Consider the following 18946-nt stretch of genomic DNA (forward strand, 5'->3'; position numbering starts at 1 on the left):
GAAGAACGGCAGGTGTGTTTACATTGGCAATGCAACGCCCGCTAGAGAAGATCCAGCGAAGGTACACTTTCTCCTCCCAGCTTGCGCAACTCTACTCCTCTACTGTTCTTGCGACTGCCTGCAAGACACCTAGCTAATCAGCGGTACAGGTACCGCAGCTCCCTTCCAGACCTACTACTTGAACACTATCCCCCGCACCATTTCCGACGTCTTAAACCGCCAACGACCCCTCTATACCTTTTCCGCACGCTCTTGATCTCGAAATACATGCCACGTACACAGACATATCGCATTCGCATCGCGAGGTCAAGCCGATCGCCAGCACGTCGGAAGGTCCCTTGACCGCTCTATTAACAACCGAAAGCGCAAGCTACTGCCCTGCTTCTACCACCGACTGAGGACCAAAGTTTGACTCGCTAGACCAGATCGATCTACACGTTTCTCGCAATAAGGCAGCTTGACTGACCTTACATATACTTGCGCAGTTCATACTTGCCATTTTGAACCTGTACCAGACCCGCAACTGCAGTAAAAGGGGAGCCATGGGGTCAGATCAGCAGCTAGCACGCCAGACACTTGCCCCATACTTGCAAGATGAACCGCCACGAATATGAACACAAGCAATTGAACCCGATAGAATTTGGAAAAAGGAGATATGGCAAGGCTAGAGGGGCAAGTTATCATACAAAGGGAATCGTGAGCAGGCGGTTGACGTATGGTTCAAAGAAGGACCTGCTTCTTTTGGCTCAATCTTAGTAGTTTTGGACGTGGAGCATGGGGTCCTGGAACATAAATTGGTGCAGAACACTATAGGCTCAGTTAGTCACAGGTCAGATAGACCAAATACTTAAGGTAACCTTTTCGTCACCAATGCAAACCATAATCACAAAACCATCACATCATACATCACATGATTGAAAGGCATAGAACGGAAAGAAAAGATCCATGTTCAACCGCCCAAAGGCGGGACTTCGTCCCCGTATCGCTACATGTCCGTAATCATGCTCGTACTCCGTCGTGCCCTCTACTCGTCGGCCTCGTCGTCGGCCTCATCCTCGTCCCACTCCTCGTCCCACTCCTCATCCTCGTCCTCATCCTCGTCCTCGTCGTCATCGTCATCGTCCTCGTCCTCATCATCATCATCGTCGTCGTCGTCGTCCTCCCCCACGATGCGCACCGCGAGCGGATCCCACGAGATCCACGGGCAGCGCCCGCACTTGAAGTGCCCGCAGGTGGTGTGCACCGGGGGGAGAACCGGCACGAGCACAGGGCACGGGCAGGCCACACCTGCCGTGATCTTGAAGGCGCTGTATCAACATGTCAGTCACTGTCTCATCGATTTTGACGGGCTACAGCTTCTAGGTTGTCGGCCTACTAGCTACAACGAGTCAGGATGGGTTACTTACGGGCCTTCGGTCTCGCCGGGCGGAGCGCGATCCAGGCACGCGCAGCACCGGAAGGTGCGCGGGGGCAGCAGGGGCGGCGGGGAGGGGATACTGCTGGGCAGCAGAGCCCGGAGGTGGTGGCGGCGGCGGAGGCGGCGGAGGCGTGGGCGGCCCCGGGCCAGGAGGAGGTGGTGGTGGAGGAGGAGGCGGCGGGGAAGCTCCTGCTCGCGGAGAATTGGGCGGCGGCGCCGCTGGGCCGTTGACGGCCGAGGAGGTGGAGGGCTCGGAAGCCATGGTGTCGGCGGTGGGAGGGCGTGCGGACAGGTTGATGACTACTATATATCAGCTGCTGGATACTCATTACCGTTCGAGGGCGAGCGAGCATGTACATACGGGGGCTGGTGAGGTGTTGCCAAAGAGAAAAAGAGAAGAAAGCTTCAGAGTTGCAGTATTTATATGGAGGGACCGTGCGCGGTGAAGACGACGGCCACAGAGCTTCCATTGGGTTTTGACGAAGCGAGTGAGGAAGGCACGTGGATTCTGTAAGCACATTGTATGATTGAGCTTTACAAGCATCCGTGGGCTCTTGTAACGCGCTGGATTCCCCATAATCCGTCAGTGACTCTCCAGCTATTTAGTAAGTACATTGATCTACTTCTCACCAGCGTTTTAGAACGTGGAGGGGAAAGCAACGCCATTGTGTGCAACGGAGTCAATCAGCCGCTACTAATATGCTCTGGGAACCGGTAACGCGTTGATACCTGAATACTGCCTCAGTGATGTCCAAGCTATCACCAGCGTGGACGCCTGTGCTTTTGGCTATATTTTCTATAGACAAGGAAGAAGTAAGCACCAGATGATAGCAACCCTTTAAATAGCCGCCATTCAATTGTACGAAGGCATGGAATGCGCTATGTGACACATAACGAGTCACTAACGCCCCATGGTTTGCGCTCATAACGCAGTTTCTTCACCGAGGCAGGGATGAAGCACATTTCGGACAAGCCAAAACGTTCAATTGACGCCATCTATATGCTCCTTGTGATGTATACGCTGTAAACGCCCAAATGCCTCACCACCACCACTCCCCTACTTCCCTGTTGGGGCCCATTTACTCTTCTCCCTGATTTTCGCGCCGTACGCATAGAACAATACGGGCACCGGCAAGAAAGCCACACAGATGAACGCCAGCAGACTACTCGCCCACGCCACACCTAACTTCGTGTACATAACGTGCGTGAAAAGCGGGAAGAAGGCGCCGAAGAAGCTGCGAATGAAGGTGTTGACGGCGATGGCGGAGTTGGCGTAGAAGCCGTAGCAGTCGATGAGGTACGACATGCCTTGCCTAAACGCGCAGGTACGAAGTCAGTCAAGTCAGAAAAGTGGGGATAGTACGAAGGGTTTATGTCTAAGACATATCGACTTCGTACCCGGGCAATACTTGCCAGAAGGGCACCATGCAGCCGATACCGATGAGAGCGGTTGCGAGGACGGAGGGGACCCAGGATATGTGTGGGTTGGATGTCCCTAAGAGAGTGGTCAGCTCTGAATTTTGGCAGCTTTTCTTTCGAGGGAGAATATGATCGGGTGCTCATATGAATAAGTTTGTTGCGTTTGTGATCTTCATCGAAGGATCTCGGGGTTAAAAATGTATAATCATCGCAGGAAGCAGGCTTAAAAAGGGATGACTTACATCCAAACCAGAAGAGCCCGACGGGCAGGCAGATGGCGCCCACAATCATGGGCGGAAGACGCTCTTCTGGAATCGATTTGCCGTGCTTGTTGAACGCGCGGGTGAAGTTCGTGGCGGTGCTGTAGGCTATCACGCCGGCGCCTAAGATGATTCCGACGATAAAGGCCGTGAAAGGAAGTTGGGACACACCGAGGGACCAGCCGCGTTGTTCGTGGTAGGCTACTGGGTACTGGAGGAGTGTCAGCTGATTTGTCTTCGATAGTGTTAAAGGCGATGGGGGCTTACGGCTTCGAAGAGTAGGTACACGATGCCATACAAGAAGGACATGTAGGCCGTTACGAGAGCCAAAATCGGCTCCTGCATGATCATGACGAACGGTCTAATCAGATAAACCGTCAGAACCCTCTCCATTGTGAGCTTCTCGTCATCTGCCTTCGCGTGATAGTCGTTGTTGCCCGACTTCTTGCGCAAAGCCGCAGCACGATATTGGAGAATCCTAGGCGCCGATGTCTCCGGCGCAAAGAAGAACGCAAGAGCGCCAACGACGCCAGCCATGATCAACGTGATCCAGGATGTCCATCTCCAGCCCAAGTATGACTGTGTAATGAAGCCACCAGCGATAGGGCCTGCTACTGGGCCAGCAAATCCTCCAGCTGCGAAGATACAGATAGCATACGATCGAGGGATGGGATCCCAGAGATCAGCTAAGATGCCGCCCACCACTGAAAGCGGCGCGGCGGCGAAGAACCCTCCGAGGAATCGGCCCACACATACGGTTGTTATGTTTTGCGCAACAGCGACGGGAATCTGGAATATGGCGAACAGGGCGTAGCCGCAGAGTAGGGGAGTACGACGTCCAAGGACCTCAGACATTGGACCGAATGCGATGGGACCGAATACAAAGCCCTAACATGCGTCAGTTTCCTACCATTGAGCGTTTTTGTGTGAGAAACGCACCAGCACGAAGAGCGCAACACCCAACGTAGCGACCACCTGTGTAACCTGGAACTTCTCCTCCACGACGCCGATATTGACCGAAAAGATGGAGCTGGCAAAGGTCACGGTGAAAACCAGAAGTCCAACAACCACGGTAATCCCCCATCTCCTACGCGTGGTCCAGTTCTTGGGGTGGTCCGGATCGTCTTGTCCATTGAACTCGACCAGGAACTCGTCCACGACCGGCGCATCGCCCTCCTTCTCCTGAGCCCTTTCCATGTCAGGGATGCTGTTGTTCGAGGCAGTGAGGTCCTCGACACTCTTCTGCGGGGTATCGGGATTCGTCGTCGGCGCGGCATCGACAGAGGTGCGGGTCGACAGCGCGTGAAGGCCGGGACCGGGATGTGCTATCTCGGCAGCCATTGTCTTTGGGATATCGTATATCTGTATGCAAGAGCGACTTGCCGGCCCAGGGGCGGGGCCCGGGTGGCTTTATGTTGGCGCATTGGCGAATATCGATGGTGGATGTAATGGAGGATAAGGTCGTTATTTCCGGCGTTGGTGGCAGGAGAGGTCAGAATGTCGACAGTTTCCGGCTTGGTCGCAGTGCTAGGGTGTCTGTAGATCGCCTCGGAAAATGGGAAGCGCGAGCCGAGAGCGTCACACTACAGCTTCATAGACCGCAATAATTCTCCTGATGTTTCCTCAATCTCATCTTGCAGAAGGAAGGGCGGAGGAGCCACATTTGGAATGGAATGTGGCTGTTGCTGGATGTGTGGCAGTGGACGTCGATGTCATGGTGCACTTCGGCCCTCGGTTTGCAAAATGCGCCAGCGACACGGCCCGCCCACGGCTTTGGGTGGGCACGCGGCATGCCTAAAATGCTTGTCGGAACCTGAGCACATCTCAGCCTTGCCTTGCACAGCTAACAGTGTGCCGTATTCTACGTCTCTCATTCGTCATGATCCTTCTTCCAACTCAGGAGCCACACCTCTCCCTCCGAGTACATTGAGATGTTTGTCAATGCCTCGTCTGGCCTCGACGGTACTCGCACGCATCAATCTCCATCTTGCACGCGAACCGTTTAGCGCGCATTTAAGATAACCGAGCTACGACTAACAAGTGCTTATGCTTCCTAGTTTGTTAGAGAAAACACCAAAAGGGCGGAGACAGTGTAGGCGGGTCTGACTGTATGCTCCAGAATTCGAGTCAAGACTCGCACCACTCGCTTTTGACTAATACATAACAATATATTCGCGCTCTCGGCCTCAACATGTGGCCGAAGGCATATTCAAAGAGCTGCAGAAACAAGGTGAAGAATGGAAGGCATAATGAATATTATCATACTGCATTGCTATGATATTCTAGGGTATTCATCTTTTCCGCCAGGACATACAACCATACGCGCCAAACTCCACAAACACGGGGCTTGCGATGACTTTCCCACCGATATGCCTTCTCCCTACGAAGTAAATCACTTTCTGGCCTCCAATCTTGTGTGTGGCAGCCGGTGCTGTGAAGTTGCCCTTGACCTTGCGTGGAAGCTCAACATCAGCAAGCCCCTCTGCTGAAACAAGCAGTTCGGCGCCACCTGCGGTTAGAACTCCTTTGCCTTCGAACTGTGCGTTGTCGCCGGTAGCAATCATGACCAGGTTGAACTGCGGCTGCGGTTCGTGCGAGCAGAGGAAAATCCGCATTCCCATGAAAGCGATATTGGAACGTGCCGTCTTCGTCGACTTTGAGAACTACATCATACCTGCCCATCCCGAGTGCTGACAACACCGACCAGTCCCTCGCTAGGACGTTTGGCAGTGCTATGGAGTAAGTAGCATTATCGGGGAGAGGATGTTTTACATATAACGTAAGATTGCTTCAACTATCCTGGGCTAACTCAGGGTACTTAACCGGCCACGCGCCTCTTGCCCTCCTCGAACCACTTCTCGATGTCCGCAACGAGTCCAACATCGATACGCACATCCACTATCTTGCCCTCTGTGTGCTCCGTCGCCCTCACTGCATGACGGCCGCACAGTTTCTGTCCAGGCGTATTCGTGCCGTCGAAGTCACCAATCACCACTTGTCCGGTGTCGGTGTCGATGAAGACGTTTTCGGGCCTGATGTCGCAGTGCACGAGACCGATACTGTGGATGTGGTTCATGCCGGATTTGATCGCGGACACGATATACTCAGGATTGAGTAGCTGTGGCGGTGCATTCGCTGGCCGTGAAGCCAATTGCTTCAGGAAACTCGTTCTCACCACCAAAGTCCAGAGATCCATGTGGAAGCGCCGATACACCGTAGCTATCACCCGCTGCTTCACGTCCGTCACTACGCCCATGTACTCGCAGATGTTGGGGTGTGGTGCGCTCTGGTACTTCTGCGCAGCCCAGATCTCGCGCTTTTGGGTCGCCTTGATGTCGACCTGGGCGGTTTCGTCTTCGAAGGTGTCGTACCGGATGAAGTTGTGGTATTTGATGAAGACGGATGGGCTGTCGAGAGGGCCGCGATAGCGGGTCATGCTTGGTGTGAGTTTTGTGAAGAGCGCGTCCGCATCGAGGATTCCGCATCGCGGAAGCTGTTCTGGGGGAGTGTTCCTGATTTCGGATTCTGGGCGCGTAGAGTAGCCCCACCAGATCTTGCCGTCCACGTTGTCTCGCAAGAGGTAACGGGTTTTGCGTGCGTTTGTGGCGTGTGTGTGGACGAGTGTGATAGCCATTCTGGCGGTCGATCTAGCTTGATGATGAATGGACCGTGGAATGGGCGCAGCTGCCAAATCGAGTCTCAGATGTCAGAGGATAGAATGATGCTGTAGACTGTATGAGAGAGACTGGGGGTTCGTAAGTGCAAAGCCAACGACAGTTGCGTTGTAGAAGATTTGAGTGAAAGCAGCACAGAAAGCAAAAAGCGCGCTAGTGGGGACAACAGTCAAGTCGAAATTGCTACCTAGACCTATAGCTACCTGTGCTTCACCCTGAAAACCTAATTCAAGCTCACGACTACCTTCTTGGCCGAGACCCCCTTCTTCTGCAAGTCGATCGCACCTTGTATCGCTTCTAGTCCTTCTCCTGCCACCAGGGGCTCTGGTGCCGCTCTGAACTTGCCAGTTGCGAGGGCCTCGGGCAGATATTTCGCATACACAGCTTCTCCAACCGGTGAGTGAGCCAATGAGCCCCAGATGAAGCTCGTTGTAATGCCTCGTAGTTTCGACTTGATGGTGATTGATATCATCGACGTAACGTAACAGTAAATGGTCTGCAGAAGGGCGAACCGCTTCGGCTGCGATGGAATCGGAAATGTTGCCATTGCCATGTGTTTGTCACCCTTACTGCGACCCAATACGTCCAAACATCGGAACATTGAGTTCTCCCCGATGGCTATAGCTCCTGCAGATATTCTTCCCTTCATGGCCTCGACAATAGCGTCCACGACTTTGGGGTCGTTGTAGTCGAAAACTTCGCTGGCACCGAGCGACTTCAGCAGGTTGAAGTTGCGGGGTGAAGATGTAGAAATAACATCGTAGCCAGCAGCCACCGCGAGTTGGATCGCATTGAGGCCCACACTCGTCGAACCTCCCCATACAAGAAGCGTCTTTCCAGTTGGTTTTGCTTCCAGTTGAGGATATTCCAGATTCAACTGGCTCTTCTCGAAGAGCCCAGCCGCGGCAGTCGTTAAAGTCAGTGGAAGTACTGTTGCAGATTCAAATGACATGTTCTCCGGGATCGTGGCGGTATTCCTCTCTAGCAAAATTGTATACTGCTGAAAGCCTCCATATGCAGAGTTGTTGATATCCTTCTCCACACTGTGCGCTTGGCCTGTAACACGGTCGCCAACTTTGATGCGAGTTACTTGCTCTCCAACCTGGACTACTTCTCCAGCGACATCGCTTCCAAAGACGAAAGGGTACTTGATCCAACCGAATGCCATGGCCGTGCCATTCGTTTGGAGTATCCAGTTGATGGGATTAATCGCCACAGCTCGATTGCGAACAACAATTTCACCAGGTCCAGGTTTGGTATATGGCGCTTCTCTGACTTGGAGTTGTTGCTTCGGACCTGGCATCCACGCTGCGGAGTTGTTAGGCATAATGGTTGGAGACTTTTGATTGGTCGGATGGAGCTGTGCTGAATGTGACATCGAGCTTCCAAATTTTTCGGGACGGCTGATATGGGAAATAATGGACAATATAACTGTAATGGTGCGATATCGCTTCTTGGCCTGTGAATACGACACGATATATAGATAATTGTAGGGTTCTCAAGCCTTTGGCGTAGTTTACATTGGGTGACAGATGCATGGAAGATGCGCGGAGGGTTGCACCAATCAGAACAAAGCGGACGTCCGCTTAGACCCACTTGCCCACCACTTCGTCATCGACCACTTCCACATACATCAAGCACAACGGTGCTTGCGATCTTCCCGACGGCCGTCCGACTGTCCTGGGCGATGTAGCGGAGGAACTTTATACACCGTTTGATGTCATGCCGCCTTGAAGGTCGAAGGCTAGAGCTCGCAAAACTAGGAAAAGCTTATGGCGGACATGGCAACTTCATCCGTCTCCTCGGGCCGGTTGCTAACAAGAGCCAAAGGAAGGGACAAGCCACAACTGTCCTGCGACTTCTGTAGGAAAAGAAAGTGAGCATCATACACACTCATGCCCCAAGAATCGAATTTGACAAACGTATAGACTGCGCTGCGATCGCAAACAACCCTGCCAGAGCTGCATCAGGCTAGGGCAGGCTTCAGCATGCAGCTTTCCCATTATTACACCTGCAAGAACAACAGGCAACGGTGTAGGTAATTTCCCGGATCAATCCAGGTTTCAGGAACGAATTAATCACCTCGAAACGCTCGTTCGATTGTTAGCCGAAAAACAACAAGATGAGCCACCTGCGCCGACGCCAGAGAGCACAGTAACCTCAAATACTAGCCTCTCTACGGAAGATGAATCTACGCCTGCGAGTGACTATGGACATATGCGTTTGCAAAAGAACATGTCTTCTTACGTTGAGAGTGACCATTGGACAGCTATCCTCGAAGAGATTCACGACTTGAAAGACATGGCAGACGAAGAAGCTACGTATGTCTATGATTCGGTAGAAGAGGAGACCCAAAGACTACCCGGAGCCGACTTGTTCTTCCTACACACTTATCCCGCCACTAAGATGGAGCTCATAGCTGCTTTGCCTCCTCGACATGTTGTCGACAGCATTATAGCTCAATATTTCAAGACAGCTGACATGCCCATTACTCTCATTATCCATCGTCGTGTCTTCTTTAAGCAGTACGAAAGCTTCTGGCAAGATCCGCTCAATACGCCTACCATGTGGATGACCATACTCTACGGCATGATGTTTATAGTGGCATACGGTACACTGAACATCAATGCTGGAGGCAACCCAGTCGACGAAGGCACTCTACCGGAGTATCAGAACATCGTCCTGACAGCTCGAGAAAAAATGATTCAGTGTCTGAGACTAGGTAACTACATGAAGGGAACGCCTCATACCATCGAAGCGTTGCTCACTTTACTCCAAACTGAGTACATTCAGGGAGAAGAGGCACAGCACGGATGCTGGCAGTTGATTGGGACCATCATTCGCGTCGCACTCAAGATGGGCTATCACCGAGATGGATCACACTTTCCAGAAATATCACCCTTTGAAGCGGAGATGCGTCGACGTACTTGGTATATGCTGATACAATTCGACATTGCCTCTGCGTCCCAAGTCGGACTGCCACGAACTATCAAAGAAGCGCAGTGTGACGCTGCTGAGCCCCACAACCTGCTCGATGATGACTTCGACGACACTATTACCGTACTGCCGCCAGCAAGGCCATTCAATGAACACACACTGTCGCAATTTCTGATCTATAAAAGCAGAGTAGTCACCGTCTACGGTATGATTTGCGACTTCACAACCTCATCTAAGCAGCGCGACTACGACGAAGTAACCAGACTAGACAAACTACTCCGCACGGCATACACGCAAAAGCCTCCTGTTCTCGAGATCAAGCCGCTCCACCGTTCTATCATGGATGGCACAGAACTAATCACGCGACGTCTATACATCGCAATGAGTTTCTACCATGCACAAATGACACTGCATCGCAAGTTCATGATCCTCGCGAAAAACAACAGCAAATATAGCGCGTCACATACAACTTGCCTGGAGGCAGCTTTCGCAGCATTGCAGCTCCAAACCGAGCTGTTTGAGCATACTCAGACGGGACGTATGCTTTATTCTGACCGCTGGAGGATACTTTACTTGATTCAATCGGAGTTCTTGCTCGCGACTATCATCCTTTGCTATAATCTTGATGACGACGTCACGAATGCGCGACGTATCAAATTCTCGCTCTCTACGTCTCAACTGATCGAGAAGATTGTTGTCGCGCTAAATTCCGCGCAAGATATCTGGAGGAAGCAGCAGGACTTTTCGAAGGAGGCGCAGACGGCAGTAAAAGCTATAGACATTGTCCTCTCTAAAGCACATCATAAGACGGTCATTGGTCCAAGCGCCACCCCTGTCTGGACTTCTCCCCAAGCCAAACCCGCAAATGTTACCGAATCGAAAGAAACAGGCATCACTGCTTCCATGCCGGCGATCGCCGAACCGATGCCTCAAAGTCTTCCCAGCTCCAACTTGAGGCAATCGGCATCCCAGGTCAACCCTTCTCAGACTATATTGTCAACCCAAGAGGCGGATCTTACCGAAGGTCCTTGGAATGAGTTCTTTGATTTCGATCAATCATGGGACATCTGGATGCAGCTCTAGATTTGAAGGAGCTTACCTTAGATATATAGGAGAAGAACTTCACCGTATACGTGGTCGTACACGATTTCTATTTACTATATCTAGATATTGCTTCTTACACACTGGAACCCCCTGGCCGTTCGCATTACGCAAGATTCCCTATCTTCATCCAATTCCTTCCCGAGTTTCATTAGGCAATTCGTGATGGAGTGTTGGTGCCAGTCGTTCATGAGACGGAATGTCTTTTTCTTGAAATTGGTCAGTCTCTCCTGAAGTGGTGCCAATAGAGGAACATCGAGAAGAACCCATGTGAGATGCCTTCAAGCAAACTTATCATTAGGTCGACCCTCCAAATATCTATCTAATGGAGTATTACTGTGCATTAGTAGCATCTTGAATACATAGAAAAACTTACCTCATTTTCCTGAGTCCCCTCATCACATACGTGAAAAGCTCGTCTACGGATACTTCCACATGTTGCTTCGTATTTGCAGTCTATAAATTGCACGATAGAGAAATATTGACGCTGTGCGCGTTACCGGACATGATCTGTAGAAAAAATTTCTTCTATGCCTGCCTCTGCTCTCGTCAGATGGGCCCCGCTATTGGTGGCATCACTGGTGTCGACCGGTTGAGAAACATTGGCAAAGTCGACGCACTGGTATCCCTCGAGATCCTAGTCGCACTACGTTTAGGTCCGCTCGGCGCATGGTGAGTTCAAGACGACTCGTCGCAAAGCTCCCCTCCGGTGAGCCAACTCGCCCGCTCTCGATAACAAGCCGTGCGCCCACCCTCGACGCCTTTCGACTGGACTCGACTCACCCGAACATATTCTTCCCTTCTTCTACTTAGGCTCAGTCGGTAATTGGAGCCAGTACTTATTGCATGTTTATTTATCTAACAAATCTAGAGCTTGAGTACGCGCGCCGCCAACATGGGGTTGGCAGACAGAATAGCAAGGAAGCTGGCCAGAAAGCGACCAAGCGGTAGGCTTTCACGGCTTGAGAAGACAGCTTACCGCCGGGCACAGTCCTTAGAGAGCAATCACGCAAGCATTGCCGCGATATGGTCGGAGTTTGGAGTCGCACCTCCACCTGGTGCTCTACGGCGGCGTCCTGATAGTCCTATCCCGGCAACCTTCTACGATCACAGCACACGCAAGATTAAAAAGTCGAGGACACGACACCGTACAACGGGTAGGGGCGCATATCTCACACCGGGTCAGCACAAGGGTGAGCGAATTGTGCCCTTCAACCCTGCACGTTCCATCCAGAACCAGATTGGTGAGTAGCTCTCCAAGTGCACGGATATCCTAGAGTCCATAAGTGCTGATGCGTAGAAGATGGTGAACAGCCAGAACTGGTTAGCAATAGTGAATTGCGAGGAACGGAAATCAATGTCGCTCGTAGCACCGATGCCTATTTGTCAACGGAAGCGGAAGAATTTCATGCTCAGCTGGCAGCGAGGGTTCAAGATGACGGTAAGCAGCTCGTGGTATCGTAGGGGCCCCGTAAAACCTATCTGACAAGCCGTAGAAGATTTGGAGTATATGCCTACGAACAGAGACGTCCCGGCCCCTGCGCAAAACGACCATCGCGAGCAGGCAGGTCATGGTCAGCAGTCGTTGGACTTTCGTCCACAACGATGTATAAACATCGCGACAATCAATCGAAACCCTGCGAAACTGGGTCAATCAAACGCTATGAGGAAGCAACTCGCCAAAATGGACAAAGCTGCTGATGAATACGGTGAGAAACCTAGCAGTAATCTGGTGGCTATCCCGCACATGGTGACTGACTACCATCAGATGACAAGGAGAATATTCGTATGAACAACCGTCGGGCGTCCTCTGCTACTCAAAGCAGACGACCCAAACGGGGAGATGCAGGGGAAGCGGCACTGACCGAGCTTTCTCCAAGCAGTACCAATCGTCAGCGAGGTACACGCCAGTTTGTTTGCTCACACCAATCATCAGCTCTCCAGAGCGAGGAGTCAGCTGCTCGAAAGACTGGTGAGTCTTCCAGTGACTGGAAATGCTCACTTCAAGAAAATCTAACAGACTGCAGACCAGGCCGGTTTCATTGATGCGCGGAGGAGCGACATTAATCACCATACCCGGCTGTTAACAGTAACGGAATTCATGATGGAGCGTGGTCTCCCCCAGACGCTTGACAGCTTACGCAAAATCCCCGAGACTCATTCGATTCAGCCTCTACAACTATCGAACATACACGATAATGTCCTTCACAACGATGTAACTGACTTCCTCTTCAACGCCTGTGAAATGACGGAGTCGCTCGTTCACCAAGTCCGATCGACCGACTACACATTCGCCGACGACACCTCTCGTATCACAGCAGAATCTCTGGATCTCCCCACGGCGCACGATGCACTTCGATATTGCTCGCAGCTCTTTCAAGAAGCTGAAGGTTCTCTCTACGACCATTCTCAATACCATGTCCTGCACAGCATCACGATCAAGATGAATCAGGAGCTTGTGCGTGGCGAGTTCTACGATCTCGCAGGTGCTTACGAGTGCTCCATCCCACAATATAACATCCACATGCCGGTGACTCAGATCTTTGAGTTCTTGGAGTGGTCCAAGGAATATCGGACTGGAGTCTTATTTAACGTTTCTCGGCTCCATAGCGAGCCCGGTATCCGGGACAAGCTGTGGCACCGTATCCTTCACGCTGCGCCACACGTCTGCCGCTCCAAAGAGATCTTGCTGGTGCTGTTGCTCGCGCCAAAGGAGGATCTGGTCGAAGAAGTCCGCTCGTTCTTCTACGTTGACACTGAGTGGTATAACCGAACGAAGAACAATTGCCTGCGAGATTTCTGCGACGTTTCTGGTATGAGCATTGGTAGAGTGGAGGAGCTGTTCAATGCTACCACGAATGAGTTCCATTAGATGGACAAGAAAGGGTAGTTGGACAGACGGTGAAGGTGTAACGGCATGCCCGGTTCCTGGAAGATGAAAAGCCGATATTGGCTACTTCGGTATCAAAAGGCCTAGTTCTTCCCTGGAAGAGTATTTGGAAATCGTTCGGAGTTCTTTATGTTGCTTTGATGTTGTTTCTTAGACGTCTACAACTACCAAAGCTTCCTTGGAGTCTCTAGACTGTTGGAACAACGAGCGGTAAATGATATACAAAGTTTCCGTCCTTTGAACAAATCCATGACAGTGATAGGAAATGATATGGAATTAACATCCAATCGAAATACTCTTCAAGGAGGCAATCGACCATTACCGGGTTCATGATCTCTCCATATTACGGTTGTGCTTCCATAGAACAAACCCAAGCCGAATATCAAGCCTGAACACTTTCTGTCCTCGTCACGCCTTGTTGCTCACAGACTCCGTAGAGGCGTTGCACTACAGTCCTCAAATCCTGCTCAAAACAAAAGCGCTACTCTGCTGAAAACCCTTGTCACTCAAACCAAAGCAAATGAAGTCCACAACACTGGGCTTGGGCACATTGTAACAGCCGCTTAGCAAAAGAAAACGGCCACCCTGTCCAATTAGCTAGCTACGTACGTAATAAAAAAGCCAGAAACACATAGATCACGACGATCAGCAATTCACTTCGTCGTCTCACTTTCAACAAACTTCTGCGATTGCCGAGATGCCCATCCATTCTTTGAAGAAGCATCCCACCAGTAGCTTCATGGCCTCTGCATCAGTCTCCATTGCGCAATACGCAAAGCCACACAACCTACATATACCGCGTAAATCTAAAAATCTAAAATCTCCCGCGGTCCACATTCATCTCACCAGCTAAACACCAGCACACCCCACATCTTCTCCCCATCCTCGCGGCCCGCCTCAATTTTCAGTACAGTAGCAACAACAATGAAACTCTCCGAGGATTTAAAAGCTTAGAAATTATCCACGCGAAATATTGCCACATTAACTTGTGCACTTGACTCTCAACTGCATCGTTTCCAGATGGTATGTTCTAAAGTGCGCATCTGACTCCATGGATAATCCTGCTTCCTCCCGCGCGCACTCACCCCCTGCGCTATCATACTAAGTACTACCGCACTAGTGTTGAATCCTATTTCCCACCCCTTCGCTTGAGCTGTTCACACTCTGCGCCTATGATACTGTTGCTACTAGTCGGATTTTCTCTCCGCACCCATCGCAGTTGAGCTTTTTCTGGACAAGATGAGATCGATATTTGGACATTTTGAACCCTATAGTTCAAAACTAGCAATCTTATCCACAGGGAGCAGGCGAGAAGAGAGCATATTTCTACACATATAAACATTGCGCCGAGGTGATCAGTTGTTCATTATTCTTCTTCACCCGTCATTCATGCTTTACAGGTTCACAAAAATATGATCAACTTTTTCTCCTTTCGCACACAGAATGGTGTAGTAAGTTTTGGATCATCGCAGGATCTCCTTAGCCCAGTATCACGGCCAAGCCCTCTTTTCAACAAGGAAATGATTACACCTTTTGATTTCCGAGGAACAGCATCTTATCCCGAAATCCTCGACAGAACGCGAATCGCTACCATACATCTCCACCTACGCCCAAGGGTAGAAGGCCCTGACGAAATCCAGATCACCAGCACTCGGTATGAAGTTGCGCGTCAAAGACACCCCCGGTTCACCGTTCGGCCCATTCCCCCTCTTCACCATCGCGCACTCGGCCGGATTTTGTGGACATTTTGTTGGGTCATACATGGAAGTTAAGGCATCATCCACACCCGCTGTGCTGTCATACATCATGACGGATTGCGCATCGAAGGCTCCGAAGGGGTGAGAGTTATATCGTGACTGGGTGCCAGCGTTGTCGATGAACGCTGCCCCCGCGAAGTCATAGCGCACTGCAAAGAGGATTTCGTTGCAAAGCTTGTATCGTATCTCCCAGTCTTGTATGAATTGGTTGGCTGGATCATCTAGGGCGCGGTTCAAACTGGGCCAAAAGTCGCGGACTTTTTCGCAGCGGTAGATGAGGTACTGGTCTCCTGAAGCACGGAGCGTTAAGAAGACTTTGACCACATCATGAACGTTGATACTTACGATCAGGTCGCTGGAACTCGTGGTCGAGACCGAGGACTGCCGTATGTCAGTAACATTGTGGAAATGGAGGTAGTAGGAGACGCGCACCATGACCCAACTACACCGGTTATTCATATGCCTAGACAATCAAGTATCGGGTCGATATTCTCACCTCGTGGACAATTTTGTAGATATGTGGTGGTGCAATATCTGACAAATGCATATGATGGCGGTTGTGGACATCATCGATGGGATTCGACGCAGGTAGATATCCAAGAGTGGTGCTCTGGTCCCGCGAATTAAGCCAGTGAATGGCCAGAACATCATGTTGCACTTCGGGATCCCAAACATAGCGGTATTGTGACCCGGGGAGGCGTGTGTAACTGGTACAGCAGAATTTCTGTTGGCCTTGTTGTCCCTGGATCTCTGCGAAGACAAGATTGTGACCGGTCGCAGCGGATGCGGGTCCTCCGAGGGCATTGATCCAAACCTGCATGGCGCGTTCCAAGTTGCTTTGCAGTCGACCTTTGGACAAGGCGTCTACGTAGCAGTACCTGTTGGGGTGCGCAGATCAGTGTCTATTGCGATGATCACTTCAGAGTCCTAACAGTACCTCACCACGTTGCGACCGCCCTGGCCCTAGACCAAGTGTCAGCAGCAGACAATTGCGTCGTGCCCTAAAGGGTCAACGAAGTAGCAGATTATGGACACTTACAGGGAGAACGGGCCAGGTGGTCCTAAACCGGTTCGTGATGACCTCATAGCCGCGAGCGCCGAGAGAGTCATGTTCGGAGGTGTTCAGACCGACGAGGGCTGCGAGAACGTGTGGCACGAAACTCAGCGCAGTCAAGAGGAAAGCGAGGAGGTGCATTTCAGGCGATTAGGCAAGCAGTCGCGTGCTGGCGGTAGGAGCGCGGGATTGAAAGAGAATCGCGGCCGCGGCACGATGCAGAAGATGAGCAAAGGGAAGAGCAAGGAACGTCGAGCAACCGCATACTGCGAGGTGAGCAAGTTGTGCCGAGGGCAGCCGTGCACGGAAAGAGCGCGGTGAACAGGGCAAGTGCGACTTCGCTCGTGGTGAAGACGTAAGGCGGACCATGTGGATGTATTGCAATAACAGCTGTGGAAGAACGAAGAGAATCGGTGGTATACAAATGTCTATATGCCATACATGTACAAGTGACAATTCTCTGCAAGCCCTGATATCATACAACAAATATACTATACTCTTCTTCACCTTCTTCTCTTCTCATCCTCTCCTCCTATCGCCTCTGCCACGCCTGGCCTCATCTCACCCAAGCTCTGCGTCTCATCCACTGGCTGGCTTGTAGGCGAGAAAGGCTTGGACGCACGCGCCGCGAAGGGGTTTGCGTTGGCATCAGATGCAAATTGCATCATGAATTGTTGCGCCTGAGGGCTCTGCTCGTCCAGCTCCGTACCACTCCTTCCTGAGCCCAAATTTCTCAGAAGATTTTCTGAGTTTCCTTCGAAGTTTGCTCGTGAGGGAGGCCTGTCTTCTAGCGAGCCATTGGCAACCTGTACCTCTGCACCGATAGATCGTTTCAGTTTAATGTGAATGCGACCATTGTTGGTGACGGATGCGAATTGAGGAAGAATGTTGACCTTCGCGCCGCCTTCGGTGCGGACATCGATATCGTAGGCAGGATCCTCGTTCGCGCGGAACCGACCGCTCCTCTCGCCCGTGGATACGAATTCGTCGTTGGTAACGAAACCTGCAACACCGAGCTTCGCTGTGGTCTGTCTGCTTGCATTGCGAGACTCTATTACACGGGCCTGGACTGGTGCACGCTTGTCTTGTGGCCCGAGGATGGGGTGGTTGGTCAAGTATGCGTTTGTGCGGAGGTATCCCAGACCGGCAGAGGGATGCGTAGAGAGGGGTGCAACGTCGTCGTCAAAACGGTACCTGACGGTATCGTCGCTCCTGGCGTCCGCAGAGAAGGTTGTGTCTTTGAGCTTGATGGTCGGGATACGGAGAAATGGTACGATCAGGCGCTGAACTAGGCGTGATTGTAGAGGGTTGACAGCGGCTTCGCTTCGAAGCTTCTTGATGCCTGCGTCGATTTCATCCTCGGAAATGTCAGCCCACTTTTTAGCTTGTTCGGTGATGAACTCTGGGTCTTCTTGCTGTGCAAGGTGGGCATCGAGATCTAGAGGATTCTCGGGCGTTTGGCTCCTTGAGGCTACCTGGCGTGAGGTGTAGATTTCGTTCTTCACATAGTGACGTAGATACTTATTGAACTCTTTCTTCCGAGAGGAAAGCTGTTCGGTCATGTATCTTGTGAACTCGTCGGCGCTCATTCCGGGAAGCCATGGGCCTTCGTGCTTCCACCGGCGAGCGCTGTGGCGGGCCATGTCGGGTTGCGGTAGGTTGAATGGAACAAAAGTGTGTTCATCCTTTTTCCCCTTGCGCTTGGCAGCATTCTCAAGCACGCTCTTCTTGATGGCTTCCAGGACCACGCCGGCTTCGTCGAGGCCTTCGTCCAACTCATACGCCGTTACGTCTGACCGACGCTCGAAGGCACCGGCCGCCGGCAATCCTAAAGCTTCGTCTCGCATGGCAGCCATGCCCTTCATCATGGGCACTGATAGCTCCTCGAACTTCTGCCTTGTCCGTACATGGTCTGCCGCCGAATCGAAATCGGTCACATGCTCGATGGTGTCCAGCTGCTTCACCTTGACCACGGGGCTGCTAGTCTGCACTATATGGGCTCGCGAGGGAAGCGGCCTCTTCAAACCCCAATCTCCTCGTGCCAGCGACCTTGGTGTCGTCGCAATCGCTTGATGCGTTGGGTATGGGAGAGTCGCGGTATCGGAAACTTTCTGGGTGCCGGCGCCGACACTTTCGGAGACCTGGGGGCGCGGGAGGGGGTTTGGGAGAGAGAAGAGACGCGAATTGCGCAGCAAATTGGCTGTCGGCGACAAACTCTGCCGTCGGAGGGCCATGGCGATGCGACAGCCGCGGGCGGGGCGACAATGGCGGCTGAAGTGATCCACTGATGGCGCTGCTGTTCGCGACCTCAAAGTTCGAGCAACATACCCGCGGCGAAACTTGCCGCCGGCTTGGCGTTCATGTGTGCACGCTCCACTTTCACAAGCAATCGAGTAGACAGCGAACAGTTCGCGGGTTCCAGTTTCTTCTGAATTTC

General features: G+C 51.8%; 8 protein-coding genes across 8 annotated transcripts; 2 read left to right on the forward strand and 6 right to left on the reverse strand.

Annotated features, from left to right (window-relative positions):
• Window positions 1-1024: 1024 nt before the first annotated feature.
• N0V89_000516 (uncharacterized protein) lies at window positions 1025-1336 on the reverse strand (the record flags this gene model as incomplete). The annotated part of the gene is made up of 2 exons (XM_056209337.1): window positions 1025-1307; window positions 1329-1336. The coding sequence occupies 2 exons, from the start codon at window positions 1334-1336 to the stop codon at window positions 1025-1027; spliced, it is 291 nt and encodes a 96-aa protein (XP_056076159.1).
• Window positions 1337-2474: 1138 nt separating this feature from the next.
• On the reverse strand, window positions 2475-4437 carry N0V89_000517 (uncharacterized protein; the record flags this gene model as incomplete). Its single annotated transcript, XM_056209338.1, has 4 exons — window positions 2475-2725; window positions 3079-3307; window positions 3364-3984; window positions 4036-4437. The coding sequence occupies 4 exons, from the start codon at window positions 4435-4437 to the stop codon at window positions 2475-2477; spliced, it is 1503 nt and encodes a 500-aa protein (XP_056076160.1).
• Window positions 4438-5914: 1477 nt separating this feature from the next.
• Window positions 5915-6730, reverse strand: N0V89_000518 (uncharacterized protein; the record flags this gene model as incomplete). Its single annotated transcript, XM_056209339.1, has 1 exon — window positions 5915-6730. The coding sequence occupies one exon, from the start codon at window positions 6728-6730 to the stop codon at window positions 5915-5917; it is 816 nt and encodes a 271-aa protein (XP_056076161.1).
• Window positions 6731-6993: 263 nt separating this feature from the next.
• Window positions 6994-8097, reverse strand: N0V89_000519 (uncharacterized protein; the record flags this gene model as incomplete). Its single annotated transcript, XM_056209340.1, has 1 exon — window positions 6994-8097. One exon carries the CDS (start codon window positions 8095-8097, stop codon window positions 6994-6996), a length of 1104 nt encoding a protein of 367 aa, XP_056076162.1.
• Window positions 8098-8987: 890 nt separating this feature from the next.
• Window positions 8988-10790, forward strand: N0V89_000520 (uncharacterized protein; the record flags this gene model as incomplete). The annotated part of the gene is made up of 1 exon (XM_056209341.1): window positions 8988-10790. The coding sequence occupies one exon, from the start codon at window positions 8988-8990 to the stop codon at window positions 10788-10790; it is 1803 nt and encodes a 600-aa protein (XP_056076163.1).
• A 913-nt stretch (window positions 10791-11703) lies between these two features.
• N0V89_000521 (uncharacterized protein) lies at window positions 11704-13680 on the forward strand (the record flags this gene model as incomplete). Its single annotated transcript, XM_056209342.1, has 7 exons — window positions 11704-12052; window positions 12112-12249; window positions 12305-12517; window positions 12577-12594; window positions 12658-12690; window positions 12745-12780; window positions 12836-13680. The coding sequence occupies 7 exons, from the start codon at window positions 11704-11706 to the stop codon at window positions 13678-13680; spliced, it is 1632 nt and encodes a 543-aa protein (XP_056076164.1).
• A 1622-nt stretch (window positions 13681-15302) lies between these two features.
• Window positions 15303-16650, reverse strand: N0V89_000522 (uncharacterized protein; the record flags this gene model as incomplete). The annotated part of the gene is made up of 6 exons (XM_056209343.1): window positions 15303-15745; window positions 15801-15836; window positions 15888-15897; window positions 15952-16333; window positions 16393-16418; window positions 16495-16650. The coding sequence occupies 6 exons, from the start codon at window positions 16648-16650 to the stop codon at window positions 15303-15305; spliced, it is 1053 nt and encodes a 350-aa protein (XP_056076165.1).
• A 362-nt stretch (window positions 16651-17012) lies between these two features.
• Window positions 17013-18743, reverse strand: N0V89_000523 (uncharacterized protein; the record flags this gene model as incomplete). Its single annotated transcript, XM_056209344.1, has 1 exon — window positions 17013-18743. The coding sequence occupies one exon, from the start codon at window positions 18741-18743 to the stop codon at window positions 17013-17015; it is 1731 nt and encodes a 576-aa protein (XP_056076166.1).
• Between the last annotated feature and the right edge of the window lie 203 nt (window positions 18744-18946).

Source organism: Didymosphaeria variabile (genome assembly GCF_027946475.1).
Source record: "Didymosphaeria variabile strain IMI 356815 chromosome Unknown scaffold_1, whole genome shotgun sequence".
In the NCBI taxonomy this organism is placed as follows: Eukaryota; Fungi; Ascomycota; class Dothideomycetes; order Pleosporales; family Didymosphaeriaceae; genus Didymosphaeria; species Didymosphaeria variabile.